The 25014-nt window shown below is 34.9% G+C and overlaps 2 protein-coding genes across 5 annotated transcripts; both read left to right on the top strand.

Moving 5' to 3' along the window:
* The first annotated feature begins 9812 nt into the window (after nucleotides 1–9812).
* LOC109164495 (elongation factor 1-alpha) lies at nucleotides 9813–16391 on the top strand. Of its 4 annotated transcripts, none has more exons than XM_019313018.1 (12): nucleotides 9813–9981; nucleotides 10566–10697; nucleotides 10940–11098; nucleotides 11722–11940; nucleotides 12120–12197; nucleotides 12543–12820; nucleotides 12908–13018; nucleotides 13101–13588; nucleotides 14105–14273; nucleotides 15409–15648; nucleotides 15774–15908; nucleotides 15994–16391. In XM_019313018.1, the coding sequence occupies exons 2-12, from the start codon at nucleotides 10577–10579 to the stop codon at nucleotides 16120–16122; spliced, it is 2127 nt and encodes a 708-aa protein (XP_019168563.1). In that variant the 5' UTR covers nucleotides 9813–9981; nucleotides 10566–10576; the 3' UTR covers nucleotides 16123–16391. The 4 variants fall into 4 exon arrangements, with proteins under 4 accessions (XP_019168563.1, XP_019168564.1, XP_019168562.1 ...); XM_019313019.1 differs by having other exon boundaries at nucleotides 10937–11098; nucleotides 11722–11844; XM_019313017.1 differs by having other exon boundaries at nucleotides 10937–11098.
* A 1378-nt stretch (nucleotides 16392–17769) lies between these two features.
* On the top strand, nucleotides 17770–20385 carry LOC109164449. The gene is made up of 2 exons (XM_019312984.1): nucleotides 17770–20112; nucleotides 20212–20385. Exons 1-2 carry the CDS (start codon nucleotides 17770–17772, stop codon nucleotides 20383–20385), a joined length of 2517 nt encoding a protein of 838 aa, XP_019168529.1.
* Nucleotides 20386–25014: the final 4629 nt, after the last annotated feature.

Genomic DNA, 25014 nt, shown 5'->3' with positions numbered 1-25014 from the left:
AAATTCTCACCATATCACTCACTCAACGCTTCCAATTTATCACTCCTTAGAGTACGACACTCGGGGTGGTTCTCACTCCCATACACGACCCATGCATTCAAATCTTTTGACGACGCTTCATAAATGAGAACCGTAAGCAAAAAACGTCCTGATTAGCTAGCCTACAATAGCCATAGGAATCATAAAAGCATGCATCAATCTAAACCCTAACAAGCAAATAGAAATGAAAACAAGAGTAGAGATAATACCAACAAGTAGATTAAGAAATGAAAAAGAATTCTTGCAAGATCTCTTGAAATGGAGTTTGTCAATCTCCCCCTCAATGAATCTCCCAAGAAATCTAAGCTTGAATCTCTCTACAAATTGTTCATCTCTCTCTCTAAAATGTAAAAGTTTCAAGAGTAAAATCTAAGAATGTTCAAACGTCTCCAAAATCATCCAATCCTCCTTTTAACAAGAGGACTCCGTGGTTGGATGGTTTGTGGGGTCGATTGGGTGCTTGATGGTGTAGGTTCGACTCTCACAAATGGCATGAACTATTATTGGTTCACATTCCCTTAAGTAGACGCTTTTGAAGCAGCACATGCATTTTTTATTTACTTTGAGAGCCATAAACAACAAAGGTAAATCTTGTGCAGTGGTAAAGCGGGCGTGTATGAAGCTCATGAAGCGGGCGTGGGACCTCCAGCCAGGGTTTGAGTTTCTCTTGTAGCATTGACATTTGATTTCATGTTTTGATGTAGATACCAGTGCGTGGCGTGTATGAAACTCATGAGTTGGCCACTAGTTAGGCTTAAGCTTTATTTTTATTAATTTTGCTTTAGTTTGATTGGTATTAGCTGATGATTGGACTTGTTTTATTTGGTTGTTTTGTGTATTCAGGGGTATGCCCCGGTGCATTATGTATTTGGATATTTGATTTATATTTACATCTCCAGCCAGGGTTCGAGTTTCTCTTGTAGCATTGACATTTGATTTCATGTTTTGATGTAGATACCAGTGTGTGGCGTGTATGAAGCTCATGAGTTGGCCACTAGTTAGGCTTAAGCTTTATTTTTATTAATTTTGCTTTAGTTTGATTGGTATTAGCTGATGATTGGACTTGTTTTATTTGGTTGTTTTGTGTATTCAGGGGTATGCCCCGGTGCATTATGTATTTGGATATTTGATTTATATTTACATCTCTGATTTGACAAATCTAATCTAAAACCTATTAAATAGCCTCCCCTTTCAATCCCTTCCACAGCTTCTTCCACGCGACTCGCAACGCCCCGAACAACGCACATTGTTCGGGAATTTAATTGCCCAACGCACGTCACAACGCACGTTGTGGCGTGCGTTGAACTTTCTGGAAATTTGCCCTGTCAGCTTGCCTATCCACAACGCGTGCTGCAACGCGCGTTGTGGCCTTCGTTGCTAGGTCTCGGCTTGTCTTCTTGTCCCGCTTTCTTTCGGGTTGTGCCACTTTGCCTCGTCTTAGCCCGAAACTTACCTAAAAACATATAAAATACAAAGTGTGGTGGTAATTTACAATAAAAGTGCAAAACATAGCTAATTGGCATAAAATGGTTACACAAAGGATTGTTTTTAGCTTAAAACACACCCTAAATGGACCTAAAAAGTGTGTGTCTTTGACACTTATCACTCATGTTTGTTAGTGGTGGAGCTTATGGGATTACTTGCTATGTGTTGATTGGAGAGTTTCACATACTACACCTTAAACACTATGAGTGCAATGAGTGAAATTTGAATCCTTGTGAGGGTGTTAAGTCTTGTTCATTGACTTTTAATAAAACTAGTGAGTTATCTTATTTTATTTATTTCCAAGTGTTATCACTAAACCATGCTTGTTCTCTTGAGTGTGTTTCACTTCTAGCCCTTAAATATATAATAATTTTTGAGATATTTCTAGATAGCTTTGAAAGGAGTTGGAGAAATTTATGTTAGAATGATGAGAATATGCTTGAGGGCAAGCATAGTTTAGTGTGGGGAAATTATGATGAGCATATTTTATACCTTGATTTAAATAAGTTTTTATAGGTTAATTTTACTATTTATATTTTATATTTTATCAATTTAGTGTATTTTGTTATATTAGGATTTGAGAACTTAGTTAATAAATTTAAGTCTAATTAAGCTTTATTAGTTACAGAGTATTATAACTTATAAAAATAAGTTTGGTTGGTCCCACTTGATATTTAGTTAACAAAGCCTAAATTACATTCTTGAGTATTTCAATATTATGTTTCCTTTTCTTTGGGCTACCCATGAACAACAGAACAGACGTGAGATGGAGAAGGTTTTGAACGGCGACTTCGAGCGATTCATTCGCGGAAGATTTTTGGAGGAAATTAAACAAGCTTTTTGAAGATGAAGTTGATGGAGAAAGATGTGGTAAGAGCAGTAATTTTAGGAAAGATTATTGATTTGGAACCCTATAAAAGGAGAGCTATTCTGATGTATTTTGGCATATTGTTCCTTTCAAATTCTTAATATTTTAGAATAGTTTGCTCTATGTCTAGCTAAATTTTCTTAATCTGATTCAAGGAATTGAAGTTTGAGTTATGAATTTAAGGAGGGTCTATTTCAATTAACTTGTTTGATTCATGTACTTCTTATGCTTTTAGAGTTAATTTTTCAAGAATATTAATAATAAATTAAATTGACAACTTACTTTGTTATTGTTTTCCTATTGCTATCTTATGAGTTTATGATCCGTAATTGTCATAAATGAGTAGACCCAGTGACTTGTATTAATTATATTGTTGTAATTAATACATAAAGGTTAGGAAGACTAAGTTGCAAGTTGTAGCTATCTCGATTTGTAATTTTTGCTTAGTTGTTTTCCATTAAGTGTAATGATGTTGTTGGGTGAATATGGAATGCTATCGTCCTCAGTTTATTCAATAACAATTGTTGGTTTGAATGCTTAATTTGAATCAATTAATTTAGGGGATCAAATGCTAGTTATGGCTATCCTAATTAGTTTTTGGCTAAGTACTTGAGTTTAAGCTTTATTTGTAAGAACCAATGATCTAAGACACATCTTTAACATTCATTTTTTCTTGAATCGGAATTTAGCATCCTTAAACTCGTTATTAATTATTGTTTATTTTATTTATTCTTCTCAAACACCCTAAATTTTCCTACTTTGAGTCCTTTTAATTTAAGAAACGAAATTCATTAGTTCTCTTGCGATTCGATATGGTCTTGCCACTACTACAAATTAGTGGAGTGAGCCAGAATTAAAATTTGTAGGGCTTAGACAACCCTGCCAACTACTACGTCTCCTGTCGGCTAAGAGAGCAGCCAAACGACAATCTCCAGCAATGGGACGCATCTTTCCGTCTATGGCAGTGATGTCGTGGTCAGCAACGCGAATCATCGCGACTAATTGGATTGCCCGCACAAAAATATATGCCTTTTTCGATCCAACCTGTGCATGTCATAGCAAATAGATGACAGCAGCGACTACGGCATACTACTTTTGCTTGGGACTTCTCTTAGGGATTGAGTACAAGCTTTCAATACGACCCTCGAAATTCTTAGAGTTTTAGCAATATTGTATTTATTTACTTTATCTTCTTTACCTTATTTGTAAATGGAATTTATTTACCAAGACTATGTGGTTTAATGGTACTCAGGTTGAATTTTTATTTGGAAGGTTTTGAGTTCGAGCCTCAGTGGAGGCGTTATTGGTTCTTTGTGCAACGTAATAGGGGCCAGTAACATTAAAAAAAAATGGAATTTATTTTAAACCCTCAACCACTCTTTGGTGGTTCACCTTTTGCAATGCAATTCCTCTAATTATGTCTCGTGCATTTGAGGAATTGATTACCCTTCTCATAATCTTCTTACAGTTGAAGACATGAACTAACTCTAGAAGCATAAGCAATTGTTTCTCCAAGAATATTTGGCTACGCTTGGTAGAGACATGACAATATTTCTATGGTTTTTTCATGCAACAAAAGACTAGCATCAGTAATACATTAAACGATTGACACAATGCCATTTGTGTATTCACTGATGTGGCTCGTGTTGATAATGTGTTAAATTTAGATTTCCCATTAGCTCTAACACGATGGGTCAAGAAAAGCGGAATTGTAGAGAAAAGATGAAAGAAATATAAAGAATAGAAATAATCTAGGGACGTTAATCTCTATTATCTTCATTTCAAAACAATACCATATATATATACAATGTATTTAAGGAATGCAATAATGGTAAATAATTACATAGTTGTTACAAACGTTACAAGACTGAATTATAATGTTTATAATAAATATAATATTTATAACAAAGTGTGAGTAATTGCTTGATTTTTTTTCTAGTTCATGATTTAATTAATACTTTTTAAAGTTTAATGACTTAATTACATATTTATGTATAGTTGACATAGAGTTTTTTTCACTTTCGGTCTCACGACTATTGGACCATTTCTACATTTGATTCTACAATTTTTAAAAGCTTACCACATTTGGTCCTACGACTTTTAAAATATTGACACATTTGATCATCCACCTTAATTTTCTATCACTGGTAACCAAATTTGTATCTATATGTTATTGAACATGAGTGCATAACAGTCAAGTGACTTATCTTGAATGACAAAGTTGTCATTTTAAGACATTTTACAACTTAAAAATTTGGTTACCGTTGACCATAAATTAGGTCAGAGGACTAAATGTGATAAATTTTTAAAAGTCGTGGGACTAAATGTAGAAAAATTAATATTCGTGGACAAAATGTGAAAATGACCAAATATTTGTGGGAGCAAAAGTGAAAAAAAAAAAAATCAATTGACTTCTTTTACACCTATTCCTAAAACTAGTTATAATGCGTGCATTGCGCGATTAATTAATATAAAATAAAAATGATTATTTTTAATATAATCAAAATGAGTCTTTTCAACTTGTAATTAAAGTAGTAGTAAAGATAATTATTGTTGTAGATATTTATAATCGATAATAAAAATAGTGTCCTAACAATTTTTTTTTATTAAATTAATTAAGTTTTCTTAATACGGTATTGATGAGTAAGTGATTTTTTTATTTTTTATTTTGTTAAAAGTGACATGATTATAATATGCTTACTGATGTTGTTGACTAATAATTAAAGAGTTATACAATTAAGCTATAACATATGAATTCATAAGTTTTCTGTGTGTATATGATTGAGACTTCAATTGTTGTTATATGTGAACTATTCATCTTACAAATTCTTATTGATATTTTAGAAAATTATTTGTTTCCAATAAGATTGATTAGATAATGAAATTTTTGCATTTAAATTCTTAAAATAGAGAAAAATTGTGTCTCATACATAATAGATCAACTTGTAATAAAATATACATTTTAATTCTTTTTTTGAAAGGAAATGTATATTTTAATTAATTAAATATAAATTTGAAATAGACAATTAAAATTTGTACTATACAAATAATGTTTGATTTAAATAAAGAGAAGACAATGTGTTCTTAAAATAATTATGTCACGTTTGGTTCACGGAATAGGCCAGGAATAGAATAACATTCCCAGTAATAGGCTTATTCTTTTGTTTGGTAAAAACTTATATTCCCAGGAACATTGTTCCTGGGAATGACCTATTCCCCTTACAAGGGGAATAGAGATTCCTGGCTCCCCCTAGGTATTAGGTTATTCCTGAGTTCTCATGAATAACCTAAAGTTGATATTTCCTATTTTACCTCTCAATTAAATCTAAAATTTGCATCTGTTCAAACTCTGCTGCCGTCGGCACTTAAAAAACCGGCTTCTTCCTCAACAAATCCTCTGCCTCAAACACCGATAGATTTATCTTCTGTGACTTAAACCCGGATAGCCCTTATTATCTTCATTCGAGTGAAACACCGAACTTGATTCTCTTCTCTCTTCCCTTCTCTGGCCTCAATTACCGCAGTTGGGCTAGGGCTATGCAGATGGCCCTAGTGGTGAAAAACAAATGGGACTTTGTTAATGGATCAATCAAGGCACCGGAGAAAGACAATGAACTCTATCCAGTATCCACTATGGAAGAGATGTAACGCGATGGTCACTTTGTGGATCCTACGGTCAGTTACTACTACTATTGCTAATAGCGTTTTGTCGTTGGATGTTGCCTACGAAATTTGGAAGGATCTTAGAGCATCCGTATCAGTTGGGGAGAATTGGGGGATAATGTAAGAATGATTAGGAAAGAGAAAGTTGGAGGGGAGAGGAAAAAAAAAAAGGAAAAAAAAAAAAGAGAAAACTGAAATTGAAAAAAAAAAAAAAACTGAAGCGTCAGGTGCGCTGACGCACACACGGGCGCGTGCACTACACACACATAGCCTGTGTTGCTTTTTTTTTTTTTTTCTTCTGACATTATTTTTGCATTTGCAGGAGGATTCTTCCCTCAAATAACCCCACCCCACATCTTTTAATATCCCTGTGACACCCCGTAATCCAAATTCAATTAAGGGATTAATTGAGTAATTAATCCTAATCCAATTGATAATTTAATTCCTTAAATTCCTGAAAATTCAATAGTCAGGGACTGGTAATTGACTAGTCAACCCAAAGTCAAGTGTTGTACCTAAAGTTTTGTGAGTAGTTCTCTTGTTCCCTTACACCTCTTCATTTTAGTAAGGGTAATACAAACATTTCACCTTATGTTAGTAATGCAAGCTAACCTAGGAGACACCCTTCATTCTTTCCCTTACACTTTCTAAACATTGAGCTCCTCCTTCTCTCTAAAAGTTAGATAGCTTTTCTTTCAAGCCAAGTTGAAGCTCTACAAAATCTTCAAAGTTTGTCTCCAAGATTCCACATTTCCTACCTTTGAGCATCTAGGATGGTAAGATCTATGCTTCTTTTGTGTTTTTAGTGTTTTCTATGGTGTCTTTTCTTAAAGGTAGAATCTTTATGATCTTTTGGTGTATTCTTGAAGTGGGTGTGGAAGGTGAACCTTGTTAGGAGCTTTGAGAAGTGTTAATAAGTGAAGGTTTTTGTCTACAAGAGGTAACTCATGCTCTACAAAATCTATTTTGCTTACCTATATGATGATTTATTGGATTCTACATGTGATTTTGCTATGAAATGTGAGTGTTGATGCATTGTCTTGTGAAAAAGCATATCTAGAGCTTGATATTAGGGTTTATGTATGTCATTGTTTGGCTATTCCTTTGATTCAAGTCATTTTGTTGTATTTGGTGAGATTTGGCATGTTTTGGACTTGAATTTGAGCTTGGAGTTGAAAATTCCTGAAGGGATTATTTGTGGTACAGGGTGTGTACCCGCGGGCGGAACGGCGGGCGGGGCACCACCCGCGGGGTACGTAGCCGGTGGGAAGTGGTTCCCGCGGGCGGAACCACGGGTGGAGGTCCACCCGTGGCTCCACCCGCGGGGAACAATGTTGGCTTGTTCGGGATTTGTTCCCCGTGATTCTTTTGACTCGGTATTTGGTCTTTTGACTTCCCGATGTTCTTTTGTGGAACTATTTGAGCGTCTTCTTGATGTTTCATATGTATAGAACTATATGGTAGGATTCCATGTAGGTTTTGATGTCTTGAATCGTGCTAAGTGTTCAACATTGTGATTCGTTGAACCATGGTGAGTCGTGTGTGTTCTTCGGAACTATGTTTGGTTTACCCGTTTGATAAGCATGCTAGTTCGGTGTTTAAATGCTAGCGTGTGTGTTGTTTGTCTTTTCCTATTGTTGATGATGACTTGTGTTAATCATCGTTGTTGTTAGACTGTGATCCATTCCTTGATTGAGTATGGTTTCATATCTTCGTTGTGATCCGTTGATTGATTCCTGTTGTAGCGTGGTGTGTGTGGCTGTACCTGGATTGCACGATTAATGGTATGGAACATTAGTCACCAAGGTACGGCAGTGGTCCTCGTGGTGGCCATGACGCGATTATGGAGTTTGTGACCTGAGTGATGGGTTCACGTATTTCTTGGGAGGCATGTGTTGCCGTGTGTGTGATCGGTACCCTCGTGTACTATGAATCGGTGGTCTTGTTGGTGGTTGTTGGTGGGGGACGACGGTCCCATGAGGGAAAAGGTTGGACTTGGATGTACAGGGGTCCTGGAGGTAATGGTTGGAACTAGACATAAGGTTGGGGGTAGCCATAAGGTTGGAATCGGGCATAAGGAAGGCATCTCAATTCGTGATGGGTGATGTCACGAAGGCTTGTGTAGCCGTTGTTGTGTGTTTCTCTATTTGTGACATGTGTTGTCACAAATGCATGTGTTACCAATGGTTGTGTCCTTATTCTCTTGTGTTATGCATGTCGGGTGTTAATCTACTGTGTGATGGTAGATTATGCCTTGAGCCGTTCTTGTGAGTCGTTATTACTTCTTGTTGTATTGGGATGTGTTCCCTTATCTTTATTGTGAGTGCAAAGAGTCTCGTATTTGACTTCTATCTTGGCTTTGAAATTGATATATACTATATCCCGTTTCGCAAGTGATTTTGTATATATATATAAACTATCTACATATGATATTTCACATGTATTGGTGGGTTACCAGCATCATTCGCTGACTGGGCGTCGTCCCATATATATATATATTTGTGTTCTTTCAGGTGCTGAGTAGACGAGGGCGCGGTCTAAAGACAGTTAGTATAGATCCCTTGAACCTTATGATGGTTTTGGCCTGCGTGCCTTTGTTAGACTTTAGACTTCTTGTCGTTGACATTGTTTTTGGATAGTTGGATTATGTTGTAGATGTTTACGCCTGTGCGTTCACTGTTGAGTGAGCGTGGCATAACACTCTACGTTTTTCATATATTTCATATCTAGTCTTCTGCTGTGTATGTTTTATGGTTAGTTTATCTGCATGTTTAAGGTTTAAATTCGTATGGAAATCGGGGGTGTTACAATCTCCATCCAAGTTTATTCATCTGACATTAACCCTTTATTAACTTTTGGTGTGGATGCTCTTAAAAAGAGATTTTCCGAGAGCGATGCTTTCCGTATCTTCTGATTTACTTGAAATCTATTCCTTAAAACAAGGATCCTCTACCGACCGTGACTAAGTATTATACTTGACTACAAATGTTGTGGAATGAATTGTTATTTTTGAGGCCTTTACCGAAGTGTGAGTGCAATACAAGTTGTAGTGTATAATAATAATAATAAAAAATAATAATAATAATATATTTTATACATGGACATTTATGTCTTTTACACATATATTTCATTTATATTTTTTAACTAACCAAACGTTGGAATACAATTTCTAAAGCCTATTCCTTCAGCGAACCAAACAACAGAATACAATTCATATTCTATTTCTTACATATTCCATTCCCTATGGAATAATATTCCTATTCCCTCTAAATTGATTCCGTAAATCAAATGGGTCATTATAGTATGACATTCATCTTCTTTTAGGATAAAGATTCAAAAAATAATATCATTCACTTATTTTTTAAAAAAATATATATAATTGAAAACTCATATCAAATTAAGTAAATATTATTATATTTTAATTCTTACCACAAAGAAGAAAAGAGTTTTAAAAAAATGTAACTTTTAAAAAAAGAAAGAATTGACACAAATTTGTACACTAATTTAATTGCTATAATGATAATATATAAAAGCAAAATGCACATCATCCTTGTTGCTGTTATTATTATTAAAAATTAGAAAATATTTTACAAAGAGCAAGTTAAAAATAATAAATAGTTAATCAAATATTTCGTTATTAAAGTTTATACACAAATGGAAGATGGTAATTTAAGAAATGTTATCGGAATAAATCAAAAGGGGAAGATGGTAAAATAGTACATGTACTATTTTCGTATCATTATAGAACTCTTATTAGTGAGCACGTCACTCTCCGAACAATTCACTTCTCCGACCAAAGCTAACTCCTGTCTAGCCTTGTTTTCTGCTGTCGTTAAATCCCTAGTCCCCAATTACACACTATCTTTCACCGCTTGCCGCCCGGACCTCTCACTCCCCTCATCACAGCCGTCGCTGCTCCGATATCGGTTAGTTTTTTTTTTTTTTTTTTTTTTTATGCTTTTATCTCTCCATTCGATTTCGTCTCGCTCGATAGTCTCCTTTCATTCTCTGCGATTTTTTAAAGGTTTTTTTTTTTTCGTTTATCTTCTAAATTTAATTTCGAATGTATGAAGTATTGTTTTTTCTCTAAAGAATGCTTTGTTTGCTTTAGTTTGAGGGCAATGCTGCCCTTAACTTCACAGGTTGGTAAACCTCTTTTGGATGGTATGGATATTTGTGTATTCCTGAAAAACATTTGCCCTTACATATAATCATCCACCTATGCTTATGCCCGTTGGTTAGTTTTGGAACGAATATATATAACTACGTTGCGTAAGTCTCATAGTTGTGGATTATGATTATGGTTTACGATTCGAGATGGTCAGTAATCCACAATCAATTCTAAAGCAACTTGTAGTTTGCATAGATGAGTTCCTTCTTAACTCTATGCAAAATATGCCCATGGCATTGCCTTTGTTCCAGTTAGTATCTGTCACTGCACGGAGCTTAATTATGAGACTACTTCATGCTATTTAGATAATATATGACCCTAAATGTTTTTGTTGTGCAGAAGGTTTCAACATGCCTCGTAAGGTCAATTATGGCACTGGTTATGGTTATGATGACGATGATTATTACAATTATGATGATGATGATTATTACAATTATGAGGACGATGGGCATGATTATGCAGAAGAAACTGGTGAGTTCCTCACTACTTGAACATGTTCTTACTGAATATCTAGGCAGATCTGGAAGTTTTGTGTGCATATCTATGTGGGAAAATTGGTGTTTAGTGATACTTTAGTTCTGTTATGATGCATACTTGTTGCATTAACTGCTTACATACATAATACATAGTTGTTGCATTAATTGCTTACAGCTCACTCCCTATCAATGTACTTTATTCAATGTAACAGACTTGTTAATGTTTCTCTACAGTAGTAGTATCAAAAGCAAAGGTGAAACAAGACACCCCTAAGCTTGGGGTCTGGCGTTGCCCCATCTGCACATTTGATAATGAAGACAGTATGAGTGCATGTGATATATGTGGGGTCCTAAGAAATCCCTTGGTTAAAGGTTCTCGTGACAGCAGTACTAAAGGTTAGCAACTACCAAAGTTCTGTTCTCATATGTTGAGCCTGCAAGTAGTTTGTGCATAGTTTTTGACCACTTTGTTTCTGTACTAGTTTTTATGAATAGAGTTTATTTATTTATTTTTTATTATTTTTCGAGCTGTCCTTTGTTCATACTATTTCCTGATAAGATGTGTATATTTGATATTTCCCATGGTTTCTAAAGTATGTATCGTATCCAATTATGGGTCATGCTTATTAGATTAAGGTTCCAATATCCTACAAACTACCTTGTGATGTACTTCTGATGCTGGTCAGTAAATGGGTGATTTGTGAGCTTTGTTAAGCTTCAATGTCATTAGAAGTGGATTTGGTACTACAATGTTTTAAGATTTTGATTGCACAGTTTAGAGGAGAGTATTTTCGATGCAGTGCCTCGTTCCCATTTTGATGCATTTGCATTTCAGATCCAGCTTTGGTGGTTTTCACCTCATTTCCTTTCTACATATATTTTTTCAAAACTTTATTATGTGCCCTTTGGACAGATAGACAGATAGTGCATCTTTATAGACAAATATCATTATTTCTATCAATTATATAGCAATCATCTCTACTTCTAGCTTCTTTATAGAGTAGATCATTTTCATGCAGTTGGCACATCCAGAGATTCTGAAGCATCCAAACTGGCCAAGTCTCTATTTGCATCACTGCTGCAACAGAACCCAAAAAAGGCTGTAACCTTCGAAGGAAAGAGTGATGTTTTTAAGTCAGAAGGCCATTTTAACTTCCACGAGCATGGAAGAATACATGGACACTTTCAAGATTTACTTAAAGCTTTTAGCTGTCAAAACCATTATAAGTTTAATATAGGTCTGCACAAACTCAAAGATGTAACATTAAAAAGAAAAATGTGTTCTTTATTTGCTTGAGAACTTTTTGTGTATAGGATTATTCTGTTTCTTCCTTTGTTTTGACACAGTTATTTTTTGCTTTCATGCTAAAGGTACAAGTTTTGCCCTCATTTTCTAACTTTACACATGTTGATGCAGAGCCATTCAAGTTTGACACTCCATCTCTGGATGATATGGTGTCAAGTGGAGTGCATTCGTCTAGAGTGGGTTCCAAAGGTGATACTCCACACGTTGATCTCTTTTGTACTCTCCTCCTATCTGCCACTTACCCCATTTCGTAAAGAGTTCTTTTGACTTATAAAAAATAAAGTCTGTTTTTAAATCTTTTAGAGCATCATTGTTTTTAGTCTTGAGAAAGTACTTTTATTTCAGAACTTGATAAGCCTTGTCATTGCTAATGTGGAATAACCCCCTAAAAGACATAGTAACTAACCTACTATATTATCAAAGAGCATCTGTAGAGCAATTGCATATAAGTTCATTGTTAATACTAAGTTGTTGCCTTTTAAAGTTAATTAGAGATTGACGAATTTCTGGTTTATTGTTACTCTATTATTTCAGCCACCAGTAACAAGATTCTACAGTCAAATGCCTCATCAGGTAAAGATGAAATGATGACTGGTGCTAAAACAGAACTGATTGCAGGAGGGTCTTCAATACCAATTGCAAAATTTGGACCAAATGAGATTAAACAGAGTGCTTCTTCACAGAATAGTAGCAAACAAGGTCTCAGAAAAAGTATGAAAAACTTGTCAGTTTCTTCCAAGTCTCAGAGTACAGAGAAAGGCAGCATACATGACGATGTGGAAGATAAACTGAGCCAGCTAAATCTTGCAGTTGTAGGATACTTACCTATGTTTGTAACTGAATTTACTGACCATTATTTATATCTACTCAAACACTGTATCTTCTATTTGAATTTGTAGGTTGGTCATGTTGATTCTGGGAAGTCAACGCTATCCGGAAGGTTGCTACACATGTTAGGACATATATCCAAGAAAGATATGCACAAAAATGAAAAAGAGGCTAAACAACTGGTAACCTTCCTGCATTTCTCTATCTCCTGTGTTTTTTTATGGTTATGAAAATTGTTAGCTGATCTTTTCTTCATTCAAACAGGGGAAAGGGTCCTTTGCTTACGCTTGGGCATTGGATGAGAGTGCTGAGGAAAGAGAAAGAGGGATCACTATGAATGTCGCGGTTGCATTTTTCAACACTAAAAATTATCGTGTTGTTCTTCTTGACTCCCCGGGTCATAGAGACTTTGTTCCAAACATGATATCTGGTGCAACACAAGCAGATGCTGCAATTCTTGTAGTAGATGCTTCAATGGGTGCATTTGAAGCAGGCATTGATGCTTCTGGAGGACAGACAAGGGAGCATGCACTGCTTATTAAGAGCTTTGGTGTGGATCAAATTATAGTCGCAGTTAACAAAATGGATTCTGTTCAATACTCCAAAGAGCGGTTTGATGCAATTAAAAAGCAACTTGGGACCTTTCTCCGTACCTGTAAATTCAAAGATTCTTCTATAGTATGGATTCCAATCAGTGCCATGGAGAACCAAAATTTGTTTACAGGTCCTTCTGACGCACAGTTTTTATCATGGTTAGTCTCTCTTTCATCAATATTTTTGATAATGAGATAATCAGCTTCTTTGGTGTTCAAATGCCTCAAATGTGCTATAACTTGTATTTGCATTGCCAACCACAAGTCCACAACCACATTGAGAGTCAAAATTTTGGGGATTATTGATGCTAGACCAATCCTACATGTGCAATTTAACCATATTTTATTGCCTCTGTTCAAGGAATTATAAGAAAACTAAAAATACACAAAATATTAACTCATTTTTATTTTGACATTTGGGAAAGGAAATTGGATAGTAAGAATTTAATGGAAGGGGTATAAATTCTCAAAGACATTGAACTGATGGAATGAATGTCTTCACTGAATCAGTAACATAAATTCAACCTTAGCATATTTGAAAAATCACGTCCTTGATAATTTGATCATCATACATGTCTAATTTGACTGCCGGTGGATCTGCAGTAATATATAAATGCAAGTTATTGCAGATAAGCATATATGTTGCTATTGTTGTGCTGAAGATTGAATTTACAGGTTTCAGGGCTCATCTCTAGTGGATGCAATTGATTCTCTCCAGCCTCTTGTGAGAGATTACTCAAAGCCTCTGCTTATGCCAATATGTGATATTGTTAAATCACAGTCACAAGGACATGTATCAGTATGTGGGAAACTGGAGACTGGATCTCTTGAAACTGGATTTAAGGTATTAAAGCTTCTTGTGCTTGAAATCTCCTTTACCCCTTCCCCTAACATGCCGAATTATACATTAGTCCAAATTTGGCTGTAGAGTGGGCTGCCAAAGAGAGAATTAACTCCAAATTTGTTAGTTTTGATAGTTCCATGCTATTATTATTGCTGCAACTTTTGTTCTTGGATTGATCCAGGACAACATGCCGTGTGGAGCAGCTCATAATGAGTTTTTACATTCTCGTCTACGAGTAGGGCATTAGACTTGTTTTGTATCTTTTAATAATTGGGTTAGGTGTTGAGATGTGGAGGAGAGTTTTTCTTAACCTTGAGGCGTTAGATATAGTTAATTCCAATGGATTTAAGTTTGTACCTTAACCTTTCATCATGCATCCATTTGGCAAAGGAATAAATGTTTATCAGACAGGACTAGTAGCGGTTAAGTCTAGGTTAAATGAGGAACATAATGTCTGCATCTGGTAAACCTTATTTAAATAGATTATTGAGAATATTGGATGCAAATTTTTTTTTTTTTTTTTTTAATGTTTGCTAAAGATTATTTTATTGGTTGGACATACATTTTTGCTCATTTAGGCTAACCACGTTCTATAGGTAAGTTCCAGGTAGATAATGGAATTTTCATAACCCATAGTCATTAACTGGGATTATAATCACAAATTCACAATCAAAATATAATTATAACCAATAGTCATGGACTTTGCCAAACGGATGGAGTTTTGTGCTTGCCTATCTCCAAAACTTATTATGATATGCTGTTATTCGTATGAATTTATATGAGTAGGGTATCAACCTATCCTTGAGCATAGAGATGCTATTACTTTGGAGGATTGTATTTCCACAGTATAGTGCTTATAAAAGTGAAAAGGTCTGTCCAAAGAAGAAACCATGGGCATTTTCAATTCCTGGGGTTAAGGGCTGGTCGTTTTCAAATGAACTTAGGAGTTTGAATCTTAACTTTTATTCACTGTTATTTCTATGATGACTGCTTTCAAATTGGTTGAATTGTTGGTTATGTCTACAAGGAAGAAAAAGTATTTTATCGGTTCCTTGTCTATTAGTTATTGCCCGTGATTGCAGTACCTATGTGGTCATGTGTACATCATGGTAACTGTGGAGTTGGTTTGACTCAGGTTCTGGTTATGCCAACAAGAGAAATTGCTACTGTGCGTAGTTTGGAGCGGAACTTGGAAGTATGTCGCAGTGCAAAGGCTGGAGACAATGTGACTGTTAATCTACAGGGTATTGATGGACACCGGGTGATGGCTGGGGGCGTGTTATGTGACATCGACTATCATGTTCCAGTTACAAACCATTTGGAATTGAAGGTTCTTACTCTAGATATCTCAACTCCAGTTTTGGTTGGTTCTCAGGTAAGATATTTTACTGATCACATTGTAGTAGTTAAATGCTCTTTTAGTTCCATTTCCTTGTATGATTCTATTTGTGTTTAACTATGCTTTTTCGTGATTCGTCTTTATGTTTAAAAAACGTGAAGTTGGAATTTCATGTCCATCATGCAAAGGTGGCTGCAAAAGTTGTGAAGCTATTGTCATTGCTTGATCCAAAGACAGGGAAGGAGACAAAGAAGTCACCTCGCTGTCTATTATCAAAGCAAAACGCCGTTATTGAGGTTTGATCTCCTCGAAAAATTTCCCTCTAAATGAGTGCCCAAACCACATCATAAGAAAGCTCATGTTATTTTCTCGTGTTTGTAGGTGTGTTTACAACTGCCGGTTTGTGTGGACGAGTATGCCAACTGTAGAAGTCTAGGAAGGGTCTCATTCAGAGCATTAGGAAGAACTATTGCCCTTGGTCTCGTGACTAAAGTACTGGAACAAATGTAAAAATGAGGGCGCGAGCCAGCTCCCCGAAAAGCAAAATATTTATAACATTTTTCATAGGATTTGTAGAACAGCCTAACTTCTACTCTGTTATTTATATATTTACTTCGTTTCTCCATGGCAGCGTGCTTTGCTTGTGAAAATAGAGGTTCTGTGAGTAACTCTTTTATCTTTCTTGTGAAAATAGAGGTTCTGTGAATAACTCTTTTATCTTTCTACTTTACCCAACGACTCTGATAATTTTATGGGAAAAATGCAATTTTGTTTCTCAATTGTTTCTTGCTAGGGGTTTTAGTCTTTGACTTTTTACCGTTGTAATATACACCATTAATTCTTCAATTGAGAGACAAAAATTGTATTTTTTTTTTCTAATTTTATTGTATTTTTTTTTTTGGTCCTTCTGAAATCATAATTTTATTGTCTTGAGATGAGACTGGAGAATGTTTATTCTGGATGCCGAAAGGCATTAAGATTTAAGACTTGTTTAATGCGTGCGTGTCTGCGTGAGGTAAGTGTGCTTCGCTATTACCCATGTTTGACGCATGCTATGTGTATGTGTTCACAGTTCATGCACATATTTAGTAATGTTGGAATATTGGATACTTGGATACTCTCTCTTCCTGATGACGAAGCTTTACTTGTAAACTTATAAAAGAAAACGAGTTAATACCCAAAATCGTCCTCGACTATAGTGGTTTTTCTCAATTTCGTCCTAAACGACTTTGGTGACCTAATATCGTCCCAGACTTTTGTGTTATTACTCAAAATTGTCCTTCGTTATCTAATCCGTCAAATGGGTGTTAAGTAAAGGGTTAAATATGTAATTTTAATTTTGGTCTTCTAGGTCTTCTTATTTCACCGCGACAACATGTTAACAAAAAATTGACCGAGAATTTCCAACCTTGCGACTACGGTCTGCTCAAGTAATAATTCCCTCATGAAATTCGCCAAGTAAATTCGTCAATCTGTGTTTATCAAATTCGTTAATCTCTGTTTATCAATTTCGCCTTTCTGTGTTCATGGGTTTATCAATTTCGCCAGGTAAATTCGCCCAAAGAAAACCCTAAAGAAGCAAAGCAAATTTCTTCCCTACATTGCAATGGATTCAAGACGACGGAAAATGGGGGAATGCACTCCGAAATATGGTAAGAATTTTGGTTTCTGTGAGCTTATATATGAATATGTATGTACTGCCAAAGCAGAAATTATTATTCAATGAATTTATTGTGGAAAGTGAAGCATAAATTAAAGCACATGTATGTAATTATGTTTAGAGTAACAGTCGTGCACTTTAAAATTTTCATAGTTATGCATTGACAGTGAGAATGATGCCAAATTTACAGGATTACAAATGACAATAATACATGCGTGTTTATATTCATTCAATTGCAGTGTAGGGACCACATCTATTGGGATATACTGTCAAATTTGTGTGAATGAGCAGTGTAAAGCATATATATGTTGTAATGTTGGGGACCACATGTCTCCATATTTATGTATTGTATCTATATTTGTATTGTATTAAATGTACTGTGTCTTGAAACAGGTGAAAAAAATGAATATTTTACACTTATGTTGAGACATGGTGGAAGGATTAATCATGGACCAAAATCACAATATATAGGTGGGTGGACAGACTATTGGGACTATATGTCGGTTGATGAGTGGGGGATGATTACTCTAAGAGAAAAAGTAGAGGAGTTAGGGTATGATCCTCTACAAACAAAATTGCTTAGCAATGGTATTGGTGGTTTGTTTGAGTTACATTCAGATAGTGAAATATGGCCTTTAGTTAACTCTCTTTGTGTTGGTAAGCCTAGAGAGTTGGAGATATGTGTAGTAAAGTCAGAGTTCACAGAAGCATCTAACATAGGAAGTGATATTGAAGAACATGATGTGGAGTCTAACACTGATGGAAGTGATGAGGATTATGAGGATGAAGTGCTAGAAGAATTTTATGACTCTGATTATGATTTCGTTGAAGGGAAGAAAGATGATAGAGAGTTTGATAAATATGTTGATGTAACAGTGGAATATGGTGGTGTACAAACAAGTCCAGTGGCTGAACATGGAGTAGAGGGTGCTAATGAAGTTAATGATGGAGTAGAGGGTGCTATAGTAGTTGCTGATGGATTAGATTTATCTGATGAAAATGTAGTCAGTGATGGTGATAATGATGAACACAAGTGGCCTATTTTTAGAGCAAAAACTGACATGGAAAACCCCATCTTTTGCATAGGATTAACCTTTGCTAGTAGAGAAGAATTTAAAGAAGCTATACAGAATTATGGGATTAAGAATGGGAAACATCTGAAATTTGAAAAGATTGACAAATTGAGAGTGACAGTGAGCTGCAAACAAGAAGGCTGCCCTTGGAGAATCAACTGCAGAAAGTTAAAGAACACATTCACATGGAGAGTTTTAAGTTATAATGAGAAGCATGAAGGTTGTGGGTGGGTATACGAGAACAATATGATCACTGCAACCAAGGCTGCTAAAAGATGGAAAAATGAAATTAGGCACAATAGTGATTGGAACATTGTGGAGTTTCAAAATAAGGTTAAAGCTGATGACAAATTCAGTCTAACAATTAGACAATGTTATAAAGCAATGACACTAGCAAGGGGTGACATAAAGGGTGAACAAGAGGAACAATTTAAAAAGTTGTGGAGCTACTATCATGAAATTCAAAAAACTAACCCTATGTCAAATTGCATTGTAAAACCAAGTGAATACGAGGAACCTGGAGGCAAAAAAAGATTTTTGAGGTTTTACATGTGTTGGGAGGCATGTATGGAAGGTCATAAATATTGTAGGCCTATTATAGGATTTGATGGGTGTCACTTAAAGGCAAAAACTGGGGGCCAAATACTGACAGCTGTTGGGATAGATCCAAATGACAGCATTTTTCCTTTGGCTTATGCAATTGTTGAAGGGGAAAACAAAGAATCTTGGACTTGGTTTTTGAAACTACTTAAGAAAGACTTGGACTTGGTGAATCACAGTAACTTGACTTTAATTTCAGACAAACAAAAAGGGTTAATCCCTGCATTTGAAGAAGTGTTTCCAGAAGCTATTCACAGATTTTGTGTGAGGCACTTATATGGTAATCTCAGGGTAGCAGGGTTCCATGGCAAAGCAATTAAAGATGCTCTCTGGACAGCAGCTAGAGCAACAACTGTGAACAGCTTCACTAGAGCAATGAGGAATATTCATCAATTAGATGTAGATGCATTTCAATGGTTATCTGACAAGCATCCAAGTGAATGGTCAAGGTCTCATTTTACTACTTCTGCACAATGTGATGTTTTGGTTAACAATATATGTGAGTGCTTTAATGCAATGATTTTGAATGCAAGGAAGCTGCCACTTATACCATGCCTTGAGGCTTTGAGAAATCACTTAATGCCTAGGTTCTTCAACAATAGAAAGAAAGCTGCTAATGAATGGAAGTCTACAATATGTCCTAGAATTATGGAGAAAATTGCAGTTAATGAAGAGGCAGCTGCAAGTTATTTATGTACTCAATGTGATGAGGATTTGTTTGAAGTTAGAGGGATGTGGGAGGATGGTCAACAAGTTGATTTGAGAAAAAGGTCATGTAGTTGCAGAAGATGGGAACTAACAGGAATTCCTTGCAAGCATGCAATTAGGGCAATTTGGTTGAAGAAATTACAAGTCATCAACTTTGTTAGCCCAATGTATTCTACAGAATGTTATTTGAAAGCTTATGCAGGTTCTATTAACCCTATGGCTGGGCCAGATGAGTGGCCAATTACAGATAGAGAACCACTACTACCCCCATTGTACACATCATGTAAGGCAGGTAGACCAAGAAAGTTAAGGAAAAAAAGTGCAGGAGAAGTAAGCAAAACACCAAGAAATTTGACAACAGTGCAAAGGAGTAAAATAAAACTGCATTGTACCAAATGTAAGCAGCCAGGCCATAATGCAAGGAGGTGTCCAACAGATCCTGCCATCAAAGAAAGATTGGTAAGTTCTCAATAAATTCCTAACTGTATTTAATTCTTTATTGTTTATTACTGTTGGTAAAATCAAACTGCATTCTTTATTGTTTATTACTGTTTGTAGCTCAATCCAAAGAAGAGGATTAGAACAAAGAAAATTCCTCAACCAGTGAGAGAAGCAACCAATGAACTAGTGGTAGAAGCAGTTAGAGAAGAAGTGAATGAACCAGTGAGAGCAGTTGTGTTTGAACCAGTGGTAGAAGCTGCCAATGAGCCAGTGATAGAAGCCAGCCAATGAACCAGTGATAGAAGCAGAAGTGATTGCAGTTATGGAAATCAGGATGAACCATTAGAAATTGATTACGTAGTTAAGTAGTTGTATTTTGTATAAGAGACCCTTATATTGTTTTGATAAACAATGAGATTAGTCATCTCAATGCTATAACAGTAATGAATATTTGTGTTTTGCATATCAGGTTCTAGTAATGAATTTCTCCACAGACTGAATTTACTACACTTTATTGTGTTTGAATTTACTGTTGTTTGTTCCAATCTTTGAATGTACTGCTGCAATCTCTCTACTTTAGCTTGTTCCATATAAGGTTGTTCTGTTCTATGGATTACACAGGCTGTTTTGCAGTAAATTTACTGTGTAATTTACTACTGAATTTACAGGGTTATTTTATTCTGTAATTGTACCATAGTGGTTTGCAGTAATGATCTGTGTGTGTTTTTTTGTTTCACATTAGAACTACAAATGCAAATCACATTATATAAATTGTAAACAGTCTGCAAATGACTTAAAGTTCACATATATATTAATATGCCTGCTGCAAATTAACTTACATTAATTCAATCTAAGTTGAGTAAAACTAGTCTCTTTTTCTCCAAAACTCCCCACCCCTATTACAAGTTGAATATATATCATAGCACACAACACTAATACCACTACCAACACAAATTTCACATTACACTAGGAGTCATTGACAGCTTCTTGAATCCTTGCATTTAGCCTCTTAATTTCTTCCTCCTTTCTATTGATATTCTTTAATAGACCCGGTATTATTTTCTTCGACCTCGAGCATATAGGAGGATCATACCAGTCCATGAAATACATCAGTTGGCCTTTTATTTGGAGCTAGCTTTTTCTTGTCAGCCCTCTTTTCTTTCTTGGAATCTGCTCACTTTTTGTTCTTCACAGGATCTAGCTTACCACTTCTGTCATTAAAGGGGTCCTCAAGTGTAGGTAGGCTGAAACACATGCCCTGTTGATTTAGAATAGACTAAATTTCCAAGTCAAGAGAAGTAATCATGAACAACAGAGGTAGGGATAAATTCCATCATGTACCACATCCATCATTTATGCAAAAATTTGTTAACAAGCAATGAGAATAACACAAAAGAAAATGCTGAAATATATTGCAAAATCTTATTAGTTTTTAACCAGCAAGTACAAAATATGATATTGAAATACATTTCTCACAACTTAAATCGATAATCAAAAATATATTTCTTATTCCAAGGAACAGGAATAAAAACAATGCATAAAACCTAGTCATTCTTCAAGCTAAAGAAAACATTTTAAGAAGAATCCACCATATCAACCAGAAAGCAATTTGCAAAGTTATACCCTCATAGATTCTAACTCACCTCAACTAAAAGCTTTAATCCCAAGTTAGATGTAATCTGCTGTGAGATTCAATTTCCATTTTCCACATCCAACTCTCATTAGCACAAGCTCATATTTAAACCCCGGCACTAGCACGTTCACAATGAATTCATTGAACACTGATTTATGCTTTAACAGTACATACATATTCATATATAAGCTCACACAAGCCAAAATTCTTACCATATTTCGGAGTGCATTCGCCCCTTTTCCGTCGTCTTGAATCCATTGCAATGTAGGGAAAAAATTTGCTTTGTTTCCTTAGGGTTTTCTTTGGGCGAATTTACCTGGCGAAATTGATAAACCCATGAACACAGAAAGGTGAAATTGATAAACAGAGATTGAAGAATTTGATAAACAAAGATTGACGAATTTACTTGGCGAATTTCTGGGGAATTATTGCTTGAGCAGACATAGTCGCAAGGTTGGAAATTCTTAATCAAAATATTTTTTACCCTGTTGTTGGCGCGGTGAAATAAGAAGGCCTAGAAGACCAAAATTAAAATTACATATTTAACCTTGTACTTAACACCCATTTGACGGATTAGATAACGGAGGACAATTTTGAGTAATAACACAAAAGTCTGGGACGATATTAGGTCACCAAAGTCGTTTAGGACGAAATTGAGAAAAACCACTATAGTCGAGGACAATTTTGAGTATTAACTCAAAAGAAAACCTTTACTTTAGTTATTTGTTGTGAACTGGTCAACTGCATTATTAATTAATGGAATAAAATTCAAATAAGCTATTGAATTTTAATCAAAGCAGCAATTCAGTCATTGAACTTAAAAAATTTCAAATTAATACATGAACTTAGAAAAAAAATACAATTAAGTCACTTTTACTTGCTATAGCTTGTTAACATTTCATCTTAATAAATTTTAACCGGATGTTAACCTACATAGCAAGTAAAAGTGGCTTAGTTGCATCAAGTTCATGTATTAATTTGAAACTTTTTCGAGTTCAATGTCTTAATTGCTATTTTGATAAAAGTTCATAGTTTATTTGACCTTTAATCCTTAATTAATAAAGAGTTGATGTAATAATTAAAACTAAAACGAATAATGTAATACGATTATGACCCATTAAAAAGAGTGTGGACATATCTACACCTTATATTTTGAGAAATCAAAGGTTAGGATCTTACTCTTAGGGGGCGTTTGGTTCAGGTCATCTTAGATTACCTAGGTAATCTGAGTCTGGTAATGTTATATTACCTTGTTTGGTTCAAGTTATAAGATTACCTGGTAATGTTATATTACCTGAAAGCTGATGTGGCGGTAATGTTTCAAGGTAATGTGATTACCCCCAATTTTTTAGGTAATCTTAGATTACCTTGCATTATTCCAACTTTGCCTTTGTTAACTAATCCTTATATAATAATAATAATAATAATAATAATAATAATAATAATAATAATAATAATAATAATAATGAAATTAATATATGTTTATATAATCAAATATATATGTGTATATTTATATATTTAATTTTTTTAATATTTAAGCATCGATTACATTCATACATATAAATAAATACACACATTATACATACATACATACATATATATATATATATATATATATATATATATATATACATATATATTATTGAGGACATTATTGTAAATTGATCCATATAACCTAAAATATAACCTTGAACCAAACAATATAATATTATATTACACTATCCAAACCAAACACACAAGGTAATCTTACATTCCCAACATCTCACATTACCTTCCTGGAGGTAATCCTATTACCTGGGGTAATCCAAGATTCCGTGAACCAAACGCCCCCTTACTAAATTTTCAAATTTACAATAATTATAAAATGAACCCCAATCTTAAAAATTTTCAATAATTATAAAATTGGAATCATAATCAACTTCAAACCAACCTTAACTTGTGAATCGACGAGCTTCTAAAGGATTGCGCAACTACTATATGATTGCACCGCAAGGTCCTCTAGACTATCTGGGTGCTGTGCAATTATATAGTAAGTGCGGTGCAATGCTTCAGAAGTTCGCAGGTTCGCACCTGATTATGCACCTATAAAATTGATTCTGTATTTTTTTTTTTTTACTAAAATCCCCAATCGTTAATAAACTCTAATGGACAGGGTTGAAATTAGTCATCACTTTTTACAAGAGGACCATATTCTCATTTGATCCTACCTCTCTCTCTCTCTCTCTCTCTCTATATATATATATATATATATATATATATATATATATATATATATATATATATATATATATATATATATATATATATATATATATATATATAAAATTAGGTTCTTGTGCGGTTGGTGCACCCAGGTGCGGTTAAATCTGAGACAATGATCTTGCTTAAATCAATGTCCAAGATTACCAAAATTTAAAAAAAAAAAAACGTGGTGGTAATTTGGTAATTTTTGCATCTAGGTCAAATTTAAGGTGCGGGAATTTTGTGCTTAAGGTGCGTGGGGTTTGTGCTTAAGGTGCATGTGTTTTGTGCTTAAGGTGCGTGTGTTTTGTGCTTAATGTAGGTAGTTGTTGAAACTTAAGGTGCGTTAGTTCTGTGCATTAGGTGCGTGAGTTATGTGCTTAAGGTGCATGAGTTATGTGCTTAAGGTGAGTTGTTTTCCTTCTTAAGGTGCGTGGTTTGAATGCTTAAGGTGCGTCAATTGTGTGAAACTTAAGGTGAGTCATTTAAAACTTTAGGTGCACGGTTTGTGTTCTTAAGGTGCTTTGTTGTGTGCTTAAGGTGCGTGGTTTGTGTACTTAAGGTGAGTGATTTGTGTTCTTAGGGTGTTTTGATTGTGTGCTTAAGGTGAGTGGTGATTTGTGTACGGTGCGCCATTTTAATGCTTAAGGTGTGTCCTTCGTACAACCGCATAGAAAGCCTAACCCGCACATGAACCCTTATAATATATATATATATATATATATATATATATATATATATATATATATATATATATATATATATATATATATATAGTTGAGTTCAAATGAGGACAACTATATTATAGATGACTGTGCGGACAGATGTAGTCGTGTGCCATTAATCTGTATGTCGTGTGCATAGGTTTATTAATTAATAGAGCCTAGATTCGAATATGATGTTTAAATATATGCGTAGTGTGCATTGTTTATTAAATTGTGTGCATGATACTAATTTGCTGTGTGGCCATTATTTATCCGCATAGTCCTCTATATATTACTGTCCTCATGTGATCTCAACCACACACACACACACACACACACACA

Source organism: Ipomoea nil, unplaced genomic scaffold (assembly GCF_001879475.1).
Source record: "Ipomoea nil cultivar Tokyo-kokei standard unplaced genomic scaffold, Asagao_1.1 scaffold3065, whole genome shotgun sequence".
Classification (NCBI taxonomy): domain Eukaryota; kingdom Viridiplantae; phylum Streptophyta; class Magnoliopsida; order Solanales; family Convolvulaceae; genus Ipomoea; species Ipomoea nil.
This window is presented reverse-complemented; position numbering and strand designations above follow the sequence as displayed.

Bases quoted from the DNA above. Each gene is read 5' to 3' on its own strand.
- LOC109164495 (XM_019313017.1), top strand. From the start codon at position 10,577: ATGCCTCGTAAGGTCAATTATGGCACTGGTTATGGTTATGATGACGAT. The intron at 10,698-10,936 runs GTGAGTTCCTCA...GTTTCTCTACAG, and splicing joins TGATTATGCAGAAGAAACTG to TAGTAGTATCAAAAGCAAAG. The intron at 11,941-12,119 runs GTCTGCACAAAC...ATGTTGATGCAG, and splicing joins CCATTATAAGTTTAATATAG to AGCCATTCAAGTTTGACACT.
- LOC109164449 (XM_019312984.1), top strand. From the start codon at position 17,770: ATGTCGGTTGATGAGTGGGGGATGATTACTCTAAGAGAAAAAGTAGAG. The intron at 20,113-20,211 runs GTAAGTTCTCAA...TACTGTTTGTAG, and splicing joins CTGCCATCAAAGAAAGATTG to CTCAATCCAAAGAAGAGGAT.